Source organism: Tachypleus tridentatus, chromosome 2 (genome assembly GCF_004210375.1).
Source record: "Tachypleus tridentatus isolate NWPU-2018 chromosome 2, ASM421037v1, whole genome shotgun sequence".
Lineage (NCBI taxonomy): Eukaryota > Metazoa > Arthropoda > Merostomata > Xiphosura > Limulidae > Tachypleus > Tachypleus tridentatus.
The window spans coordinates 3,415,908-3,428,758 of NC_134826.1; the positions used below are offsets into that span (position 1 = coordinate 3,415,908).

Here is a 12,851-nt window from a genome sequence, read left to right on the forward strand (position 1 = left end):
TATCTTTACATTACCTTGGTCTAGTGCTAAAAGACGATACTTATTATCTTTACATTACCTTGGTCTAGTGCTAAAAGACGATACTTTTCTTTACATTACCTTAGTCTAGTGCTAAAAGACGATACTTATCTTTACATTGCCTTGGTCTAGTGCTAAAAGACGATACTTATTATCTTTACATTGCCTTGGTCAAGTGTGAAAAGACGATACTTATTATCTTTACATTGCCTTGGTCTAGTGCTAAAAGACGATACTTATCTTTACATTGCCTTGGTCTAGTGCTAAAAGACGATACTTATTACCTTTACATTGCCTTGGTCTAGTGTGAAAAGACGATATTAAGTATCTTTACATTACCTCTTTATTTTAAGAACACTCAAAACTGGTATTCATACATGTGGGGACCTGACGTCAATATTTATAAGTATGATGTCATCCCTTGATACTTTCAAAAGTCTGTTTCTTGTGTCCTAAAGACACTGTAACTAAGATGACCTAGGAAGGTCGAAACGTTGTTCTCTGCTTATCAGTAAAAGTGTTAACACACATACCAGCCGTTCTGAGATACATTTTTATTTCAACTGGGTTTCTCGACATCAAGGAACAAAAAATATGTACTTGTACAATATTAAGATGAGTGTACTTGTACCATATCAAGAAGGGTGTGTTTGCACCATATCAAGAAGAGTCTAGTTCTACCATATCAAGAAGGGTGTACTTGAAATAGACCTACTAACTGTACAGTGTGATAGAAATGGAGCTACTAACTGAACAGAGTGATAGAAATGGAGCTACTAACTGTACAGTGTGATAGAAATGGAGCTACTAACTGTATAGTGTGATAGAAATGGAACTACAAACAGTACCGTGTGATAGAAATGGAACTACTAACTGTACAGTGTGGTAGAAATGGAGCTACTAACTGTATAGTGTGATAGAAATGGAGCTACTAACAGTACAGTGTGATAAAATGGAGCTACTAACTTTACAGTGTGGTAGAAATGGAGCTACTAACTGTATAGTGTGATAGAAATGGAGCTACTAACAGTACAGTGTGATAAAATGGAGCTACTAACTTTACAGTGTGGTAGAAATGGAGCTACTAACTGTATAGTGTGATAGAAATGGAGCTACTAACAGTACAGTGTGATAAAATGGAGCTACTAACTTTACAGTGTGATAGAAATGGAGCTACTAACTGTACACTGTGATAGAAATGGAACTACTAACTGTACAGTGTGATAGAAATGGAGCTACTAACTGTACAGAGTGATAGAATTGGAGCTACTAACTGTACAGAGTGATAAAAATGGAGCTACTAACTGTACAGAGTGATAGAAATGGAGCTACTAACTGTACAGTGTGATAGAAATGGAGTGATGATAGAAATGGAGCTACTAAACTGTGATAGAAATGGAGCTACTAACTGTACAGTGATAGAAATGGAGCTACTAACTGTACAGAGTGATAGAAATGGAACTACTAACTGTACACTACTAACTGTACAGTGTGTGATAGAAATGGAGAAATGGCTACTAACTGTATAGTGTGATAGAAATGGAACTACAAACAGTACCGTGTGATAGAAATGGAGCTACTAACTGTACACTGTGATAGAAATGGAATTACTAACTGTACAGTGTGATAGAAATGGAACTACTAACTGTACACTGTGATAGATATGGAGCTACTAACTGTACAGAGTGATAGAAATGGAACTACTAACTGTACAGTGTGATAGAAATGGAATTACTAACTGTACAGTGTGATAGAAATGGAACTACTAACTGTACACTGTACTTGAAGTAGAGCTACTAACTGTACAGAGTGATAGAAATGGAATTACTAACTGTACAGTGTGATAGAAATGGAATTACTAACTGTACAGTGTGATAAAAATGGAACTACTAACTGTACACTGTACTTGAAGTGGAGCTACTAACTGTACATTATAATAGAAATGGAGCTATTAACTGTACAGTGTGATAGAAATGGAGCTACTTGCTGGTCAATGTGATAGAAATGGAGCTACTAACTGTACAGTGTGATAGAAATGGAGCTACTAACTGTACACTGTGATAGAAATGGAACTACTAACTGTACAGTGTGATAGAAATGGAGCTACTAACTGTACAGAGTGATAGAAATGGAACTACTAACTGTACACTGTGATAGAAATGGAACTACAAACTGTACAGTGTGAGAGAAATGTAACTAATAACTGTACAGTGTGATAGAAATGGAGCTACTAACTGTACAGTGTGATAGAAATGGAGCTACTAACTGTACAGTGTGATAGAAATGGAGCTACTAACTGTACAGTGTGATAGAAATGGAGCTACTAACTGTACAGTGTGATAGAAATGGAGCTACTAACTGTACAGAGTGATAGAAATGGAACTACTAACTGTACACTGTGAAAGAAATGGAACTAATAACTGTACAGTGTGATAGAAATGGAGCTACTAACTGTACAGTGTGATAGAAATGGAACTACTAACTGTACACTGTGATAGAAATGGAACTAATAACTGTACAGTGTGATAGAAATGGAACTACTAACTGTACAGTGTGATAGAAATACTAACTGTACAGAGTGATAGAAATGGAGCTACTAACTGTACAGTGTGATAGAAATGGAGCTACTAACTGTACAGTGTGATAGAAATGGAACTACTAACTGTACAGAGTGATAGAAATGGAACTACTAACTGTACAGTGTGATAGAAATGGAACTACTAACTGTACAGTGTGATAGAAATGGAGCTACTAACTGTACAGAACTAATAACTGTACAGTGTGTGATAGTGTGAAATGGAGCTACTAACTGTACAGTGTGATAGAAATGGAACTACTAACTGTACACTGTGATAGAAATGGAACTAATAACTGTACAGTGTGATAGAAATGGAGCTACTAACTGTACAGTGTGATAGAAATGGAGCTACTAACTGTATAGTGTGATAGAAATGGAACTACAAACAGTACCGTGTGATAGAAATGGAGCTACTAACTGTACACTGTGATAGAAATGGAATTACTAACTGTACAGTGTGATAGAAATGGAACTACTAACTGTACACTGTACTTGAAGTGGAGCTACTAACTGTACATTGTAATAGAAATGGAGCTACTAACTGTACAGTGTGATAGAAATGGAGCTACTTGCTGGTCAATGTGATAGAAATGGAGCTACTAACTGTACAGTGTGATAGAAATGGAGCTACTTGCTGGTCAATGTGATAGAAATGGAGCTACTAACCGCACAGTTTAATGAAACGCCGTCCCAAATAAAACCAATAAATACAATGCATGTACAGTTAAAATACGGAAGAAATACCTATAAAAGTATGTGATTTTACGTTTTTGCTGTCAGAATCGACATTTCGAAATATAGAACTATAAAAAGGAATGAGTGCCATCACACGGGACTCGAGCTAAGGTGTCATTAAAATCGTTCTGATACAAATGTAAATAAAACCAGTATTAAGAGTAACAGTTATTTCACAAGTTCATATGCCATACTTGTAGCCTAGGTGAGGCATAATTCTTCTCATGATTCATGATATGTTCACATTTTACTGATGTCACAACAGTATAAATTACAACGTTGAGTGTCCTTTATGTGACGTAATTTTACTAATAAAACCCATACTACGGTGCGAATGATTAAAACAGGTGACACCTCCAGGTGGCCTTTGATCCTCAATAAAGTAAAGTTAAATTGTATATGACAACAACACAACGAAGATTGAATCATGTGTGGATCCTCGTAGGGTAAATACCGTAAAAACTGTTTGTTTCAGAATTCCTCGAAAAGCTACTTTAGAGCCATTTGCGCAGACTTTTTCCTAAGAGTGAGCGGATAAGCTGGAGGAAAGGCAACTACAGAACATCGTATTTTAACAACCAGGTCACGTCTTTCCGGTATGTCCCCACCTTTGGTTGAACATCAATAAGTCTTTGGATTTACAATGCTAAAATTGGGGTCTGATTTCTCTCGATGGACATAGCAGATAGCCTGATGAGACTTTACTATCAGAAAATACACCAACTTCTAGTATACCTTCAACGAAAAAGTTACAGCAACAAGGAACAAACAAGGTGCCACGAACGTGGCATTATATATAAATTGAAAAATTAACACTTATTCAAAGTAATATAGATAATAGGTAGTATACCAAACACATAAAACATGAATTAAAAATTAAATTAGATATAAGTAATTGAAAATAACAGTTACATGAACGTATATCAAACGTCCAAAACAAACATCTAGCGATATAAACCAATACACAAAAATCAACAAGCCAATGAATTCATGAAATCAGGTAAACACCTTAGAAGTAAATATGAACATCTGGAAACATAACGCAGGTACGTAAGTTGCTCTCTAATCCACGAAACGTAGATCGGAAAACAATAGTCATCCTATTATATTATACTGTGTCCGGTTAAAACATAATAAACCGTATTAATAATTCCCTCCTAAGGTATGAACATCATTCTGAGAACAGTGCAGAAGATGCAGTAAGTATCTAAATTAAACATAAAAAATAAAGGTTCGTAAAATGACTTCTTTAAATGTACGTTTTATTAATTCGGCTACCAATATCATCTCGCAAAATGACTTCTTTAGGTGTACGTTTTAATAATTAGGATACCAATATCGTCTCGCAAAATGGCTTCTTTAGGTGTTTTAATAATTAGGATACCAATATCGTCTCGCAAAATGGCTTCTTTAGGTGTTTTAATAATTAGGATACCAATATCATCTCGCAAAATGACTTCTTTAGGTGTACGTTTTAATAATTAGGATACCAATATCATCTCGCGAAATGGCTTCTTTAGGTGTACGTTTTAATAATTAGGATACCAATATCAACTCGCAAAATGACTTCTTTAGGTGTACGTTTTAATAATTAGGATACCAATATCGTCTCGCAAAATGGCTTCTTTAGGTGTACGATTTAATAATTAGGATACCAATATCGTCTCGTAAAATGTCTTCTTTAGGTGTACGTTTTAATAATTAGGATACCAATATCATCTCGTAAAATGACTTCTTTAAGTGTACGTTTTAATAATTAGGATACCAATATCGTCTCGCAAAATGGCTTCTTTAGGTGTACGTTTTAATGATTTGGTTACCAATATCGTCTCGTAAAATGACTTCTTTAGGTGTACGTTTTAATAATTAGGATACCAATATCGTCTCGCAAAATGGCTTCTTTAGGTGTACGTTTTAATAATTAGGATACCAATATCGTCTCGCAAAATGGCTTCTTTAGGTGTACGTTTTAATAATTAGGATTCCAATATCGTCTCGCAAAATGGCTTCTTTAGGTGTACGTTTTAATGATTTGGTTACCAATATCGTCTCGCAAAATGGCTTCTTTAGGTGTACGTTTTAATAATTTGGTTACTAATAAAGTCTTGTGCAATGGCTTCTTTAGGTGTACGTTTTAATGATTTGGTTACCAATATCGTCTCGTAAAATGGCTTCTTTAGGTGTGAGGTTGGTGTATGTATTACAAACATTGATCTATCGCTGAATATCATTAGCTAAGTATAATCACTGTGTAAAAATCTAGAAATTATTAAATATAATGGTTGAAAGGTTAAGAGAAAACATAGGAATACGTAATGTGTTATGAATTAATCCCCACGCTGAAGAATACGGGAAGAATATAAGACGTAAGTGCAAGTAACAAGTAATTTAAACAAGGGACAAACTTTTAGGAGATATAGTCCTGTAGTTCTAATAGTGGGTCTTAACACTATTTCAAAAAGAAAGGTTTATTGTCAACTTATCAATCCTGACAAGAACAAACAACAAATGTATAATTTTACATGCCTATGTTTCACTTTAATTTATAATTTTACATGCCTATATTTCACCCTAATTTATAATTTTGCATGCCTATGTTTCTCCCTAATTTATAATTTTACATGCCTATGTTTCTCCCTAATTTATAATTTTATATGCCTATGTTTCTCCCTAATTTATAATTTTACATGCCTATGTTTCTCCCTAATTTATAATAATACATGTCTATGTTTCTCCCTAATCTATAATTTTACATGCCTGTGTTTCACCCTAATTATCAGAAAAGAATCCTAACAGCCTGCGATCTTTCAAAAGAAGGCCTATCTCTTCATTAGAGATAGTTATAGAATTTTTATCCACTAATAAATCCAATGAAGATAATATAAGCTTCTCAGTAGGATTGTTTGTTTGTTTTTGAACTTCGCGCAAAGCTACACGAGAGCTATCTGCGCTAGCCGTCCCTAATTTAGCCGTGTAAGACTAGAGGGAAGGCAGCTAGTCATCACCACCTACCGCCAACTCTTGGGTTACTCTTTTACCAAAGAATAATGGAATTGACCGTAACATTATAACGCCCCCACGGCTGAAAGGGCGAACATGTTTGGTGCGATGGGGATTCCAACCCGCGACCCTTATATTACGAGTCGATCGCCTTAACCCACCTAGCCATGATGGGCCACTTTTCACTTTTTAAGTTTTAATGTTTTCTTAATGAAACATATTCCTTCAAAAACTTGTTTATCATTATTCATGACTTACACATTTTTGAATCAGTGGCACGTGTGTATTTCCTTAACTGAGGCTGAGATGAAACCATATTACAATGGAATATAAATTTATTGTTTATATAAATTAGAAAAAAAAAGTGTCCACTTAAATTTAGGTTTCTGGCACTTAGAGACCGACAAGAATATATAACTCGACAATCCGAACTCTTTCAAAAGGTGAACCTTTCATGACCGAGGGTAAGCTGATGAAGTGAGGTCCAACTTTAGAAAGGGCTCTGGTTGTAATTTAAAACCTAACTTGTGATCACATACTCTTACTCAGGTTCTCCCGGATCTGGAGTCCGGACACGTGTTGCAGCTGCTCACTGACCACCAGCGCCTCATCGCTCATCGTGTATCGTACCCTAGGAATGCTTGCTTCACACTTCAACCGCATATTTCCATTGGTGAAGTGGTCAGAGGTTATCAAGAATCGGAGACTCAAACAAGATACTTCGAGTCCATCATCGTGCAAGATGGTTGAATACACGGTATCATAATCTGCTCCAACCTGTGTTATTAATATATATATATCAAGAGAGAAAGTATATCTAATTATTTATACACTGCCAGTATATATACTTATCTAATTGTCTGTGCTGTTAATGATTTTCACGCTGTCAATATGCCTAATTGCCTGTCTATTTAATTTCATTTAAATAATCAATTTTTTACTTTTCTACAAAACAATAAAACCCATATAAAATGTTAGTTGTTGTTTGTTATTAAGCACAAAGGGCTATCTGTGCTCTGCCCATCGCGGGTATCGAAACCCGGTTTCTACAGGTATATGTTTGTAAATATAACACCGTGCTACTTGGGGAGCTAAAAGGGTGATGTTTCTATTAAAATGTAAACGTCAGTGTTTCTAAAGGCCTAAAGAAGGCTAGCTTTTCCATTAACCTGTATGTTACTATTATTACTAATAACCCATAATACATTCTCGAGATAGGATTTTTAAATGTGAAATCTTACACATAGATACCATTTATAGCAGTAGATGAATCGGTGGTATTATAGATACATCCACAACTAAGTGTACATGTATCTTTGGTAATAACGCAGCCTAACCTTAATATTCTTAGTAATACTAACAGTACGTAACATCCAAGTAAGGCAGTTGTAACTACATTGACGCTAAATAAAAGCTAGTTTTATGGACAGGAGATGTCACTGTTATTACATTGATACTTAATATAAGACAGTTTTCATGGATGGTAGATGTCACTGTGGAAACATTGATACTTAATATAAGACAGTTTACATGGATGGGAGATGTCACTGTGAATGCGTTGATACTTAATATAAGACAGTTTTCATGGATAGGAGATGTCACTGTGAATGCATTGATACTTAATATAAGACAGTTTACATGGATGGGAGATGTCACTGTGAATGCATTGATACTTAATATAAGACAGTTTACATGGATGGGAGATGTCACTGTGAATGCATTGATACTTAATATTGGACAGTTTTCATGGATGGGAGATGTCACTGTGGAAACATTGATACTTAATATAAGACAGTTTACATGGATGGGAAATGTCACTGTGAATGCATTGATACTTAATATAAGACAGTTTACATGGATGGGAGATGTCAATGTGGATACACTGACACTGAATATAAGACAGTTTACATGGATGGAAGATATCAATGTGGATACACTGACACTGAATATAAGAGAGTTTACATGGATGGGAGATATCAATGTGGATACACTGACACTGAATATAAGACAGTTTACATGGATGGAAGATGTCAATGTGGATACACTGACACTGAATATCAGAGAGTTTACATGGATGGGAGATATCAATGTGGATACACTGACACTGAATATAAGACAGTTTACATGGATGGAAGATATCAATGTGGATACACTGACACTGAATATAAGACAGTTTACATGGATGGAAGATGTCAATGTGGATACACTGACACTGAATACAAGAGAGTTTACATGGATGGGAGATGTCAATGTGGATACACTGACACTGAATATAAGACATTTTACATGGATGGAAGATGTCAATGTGGATACACTGACACTGAATATAAGACAGTTTACATGGATGGAAGATATCAATGTGGATACACTGACACTGAATATAAGACAGTTTTAATGGATAGAAGATGTCAATGTGAATTTATTGATACTGAATATAAGACAGTTTACATGGATGGAAGATGTCAATGTGAATTTATTGATACTGAATATAAGATAGTTTTAATGAACGGGAATATATTTGTGGATACATTGCTATTAAATATAAATGAGGTTTTAACAGTGGTGAGCCATGCTACCATTCACAACTTGAGTTAATTTAGAAATAGAACGTACCATACAATAAAATACAACAAGTGGATATTGTCTTAGTAAGAGAGGTGGCCTTCCCAACCAATGAAATTAAACAGTCATCACAGTAGAATCTAAAACCGATATTGAATAGAAACTGTTAGAGGTGTCGTCTTCTGGAGATACAGCTTTCTCCTATGTAAGGAGCTATAGTAACGAAAACAAATTATCTAGGAGTTGTTACTTAGAGTAGCAAGCTGAACATATTTAGTTGAAGATGTGACCAAGATACTAAGGTATATTAATGTGAAAATAAACAAGTCACTATAGGTTACATGAGATTCTATTTTGCACTACAATCTATTTGTCGTTTTAACTGTAACTTCTGGTTCATTTCGGAATTTCAATTTCTTTATACTGAGTTCATTATTTTGCACCATATCTTCAAGCTGGGGAGATGGTAAACTTATCAAAGAGAAACCAAAGTTTGGCTCTCACATCTTCCAACAGCTACGAAATGCATTGAATACTTTTATATCATTCGAATGGTATTAATATTTTCTTTCAACTACTAATTTAGTAGTCAATAAAGGAAAAAAAAAAAAAGCAATTAAAATCAATGTTGCCCCTGTATAAGTACATTCACTGTATCAGTAGTACATTCACTGTATCAGTAATACATTCAATGTATCAGTAGTACATTCACTGTATCAGTAATACATTCACTGTATCAGTAGTACATTCACTGTATCAGTAATACATTCACTGTATCAGTAGTACATTCACTGTATCAGTAATAAATTCTCTGTATCAGTAGTACATTCACTGTATCAGTAGTACATTCACTGTATCAGTAATACATTCACTGTATCAGTAGTACTTTCACTGTATCAGTAGTACATTCACTATATCAGTAGTACATTCACTATATCAGTAGTACATTCACTATATCAGTAATACATTCACTGTATCAGTAATACATTCACTGTATCAGTAGTACATTCACTATATCAGTAGTACATTCACTGCATCAGTAGTACATTCACTATATCAGTAGTACATTCACTGCATCAGTAGTACATTCAATGCATCAGTAACAGTCAATGATTACCATTCCAATTCCAAATCCACACATTATATTTCGTACAGAAAAGCTTATTGGAGATACGACTGTTGAGATGCGCGAGATCCGGTGAGTCTTTTCTCATTTCTACGTTTTGACAAACGTTTAACCACAAACGTTCAGAAAAAGATAACTCCTTTATTTTAACATTAAAGAGTTTTTTTCTTATTTTAGTAAGCTATCATTAAAGTATTATCGCTTCAACGTAACTTTCCTACTGAGAGAAACTACAGCCAGAGATTGATTTCTCTTAGTAATAAGTCGTTCAGGAGAGTGAACAAATTGGATTCGCTAAGCAAATTGTATGTACCTGCAGAATGCGGTCTCACTTATATTCTTCACATAATTTGTTGTATGTTACTTAGAACGAGATTACAGCCATTTTCTCATTATACTGTTTTTTATTCATCACGAGACATTGGCTCAGCCAGCCATTCAATGATAGATACGTCCCTTGTTGTCTATCCTGTTTCCTGTTGTGTCCTGTGAATAGAGTAAGGTAGCTTTCATGAAAATGAATAACGTTTAGAGGAATTTCTTTGACCGTCTTGGGTATTTTATAATTAGTTATTATTTGACTTTTGTTTTTTCATATGTAATTAATGGATATAATTCATGCATTGCGTATTGCACTATATTTCTTAAAATCTGAATGACTGTTTTATAAAACCAATAATAAAAACACCTTTCGAAGTTCACATTCAAAATACACAGACGATAATGAAACCAAATTTGGCTAAACTAAAAAGAGAGATTTCCAAAACATTTAAATTGCGCTTTTGGATAAACAAATGGCTGGTTTGAAACAAATGCTAAAGATGGCTGCTAATGTTCTATATTCATTCAAAATACGCGTTAGATTCTTTTTTTTATGAGTCCTACACAACCTGTGACAGAGGTTTTAAACAAACGAAACCCCTTAATTGTTTCAAGTAGAAAATTAAATAAAAAATATACACGTGCAGCTCAAATATGGTACAGGTCTATAAATGCTTAGACTTGCTAGAATTTCTCAGGACTGCTTTTACGAATGGTTATAATAATGGACTTGAATACTTCGTAGTCGAAGTGCAGTGTTGAAAATTTGAACCACAAAATGTTGATGGTTACCTTACCTCGAGGTTATTCCTACTAAATATAATAAACATTACGATAGTTCTAGTCTTTCTATGGTTTCTACATTACTTTACATTAGGTTGTAAAATTAACTTTAAAAAAACACACTAGAATATATATAAATAACGAAATTAAAACACGCCCATATTATGCCCACATAGTAGATTTTAATTAAAAGGAATGTCATTTCCGGTAATGTGCTGTTCACACGAAAATAAGAAACCGCCCATTCAGGTGATAGTTGGATTAATTGTGGGAACAGTAATGAAACTTCTTTGTCAAGTTTCTTAACTCTCAAAATGGCTCTTTCGGTACAGCCAGGTAGATGATTTTATTGGATTTTCAAGGTAGATTATTTTAAAGGACTTTTTTCACTTCTAACTCGTGTATCAACTAAAACACAATATGCAGAGAGAGAAGCATTTTGCGTGTTTTCAACTCAGAACTGTTGTTACTGTGCTACAGGAATAAGGCCTTACAATAATTTTGATGTGTCCTCTGCAGGCCTCGGATAATCCAGCGACTAGGGCGATCGATTCACAGTCTGTTGATCACGGGCTCAATTATTTCAGCTGTGGGGGCGTTATAATGTGATGAGCAATCCCAGTATTCGTTGGTAAAAGAGTATCCCAAGAGCTAGTGGTGGGTGTAGTTGACTATTTGCCTATCCTTTAGTCTATTACTGTTATATTAGGCATGGGCAATGCAGATAGTCCTCGTGTAGCTATGTACGAAATTCAAAACTCTCTAACAAACAGACATTTCAGGCAATAGTGACCTTAAAATTGTACACATTGAAACAAAGCTTGTAATTCATTATGAACCATAACATGGCCAGGTGGTTAGGGCACTTGACTCGCATCTGAGGGTTACAGGTGTGAATCCCTGTCACACTAAATATACTTTCACTTTCAGTCGCGGGGACGTTATGTAGAGCAGTCAATCCCACTATTCGTTGGTAAAAGAGTAGACCAGAAATTGACGGTGGGTGGTTATGCCCTTCCTCTAGTCTCACACTGCTAATTTGGGATGGCTAGTGCAGATAGTTCTCGTATAGAGTTGCGCGTAATTCAAAGTAAAAAAAAATAAACAAAAAGCTACATAGAGGGCTATCTGTGCTATGCCTACCATAGCATAACCCTACTGAATACAATAACAATTTTCACATGTTACCATGGTAACGTTTCCGGGTTCGAGATTGGTGCTTTGATTGGTATTGGAATCAGAGGTAAAAAGTACGAAAACACTATAATATAATGATAGGTTGTTGTTTTATCTTTCGCTAAAATAAATAAGGTTTTATTTCAATAATCTAAACAAACAAACAAATATGTAATGGTTGAAATTGTTGGAAAGAATGTCGACATTTTGTTGATATGTTGAAATAGTTATTTTATATAATTCAAGTTGACTGGTTATTATTATTAAATACAAAGCTACACAATGGGCCATCTGTGCTGTGCCCACAACGGGTATCGCAACCCAACTTTTAGCGTCTTAAGCCTGAGACTTATCGCTTAGCCACTAGGGAGATACATTTATGAAATAATGCGCTCATTAATAACAATTAAAAACAAACAAATGTGGCCAATATCACTTCAGTGGTTGAATGCTCAGAAATTCCACAGAATAAAGTTAAATTAGAATTGTAAAGACGACCTCAATTCCTTGGTTGAAATGTCTTTTCCTAAAGGTAGTAAAACTTAAATTGAA

General features: G+C 34.8%; 1 protein-coding gene across 6 annotated transcripts in view; it reads right to left on the reverse strand.

Annotated features, from left to right (window-relative positions):
* LOC143237360 (cell adhesion molecule 3-like) overlaps nucleotides 1–12,851 on the reverse strand; it is a 245,821-nt gene that overhangs the window by 9,392 nt on the left and 223,578 nt on the right. For 5 of the 6 annotated variants that reach the window (XM_076476551.1, XM_076476533.1, XM_076476558.1 and 2 more), the window contains exon 6: nucleotides 6,871–7,108. In XM_076476551.1, coding sequence (XP_076332666.1) covers nucleotides 6,871–7,108 — 238 coding nt within the window. The remainder of the gene's footprint in view (nucleotides 1–6,870; nucleotides 7,109–12,851) is intronic. The other variant, XM_076476569.1, reaches the window with a different exon arrangement.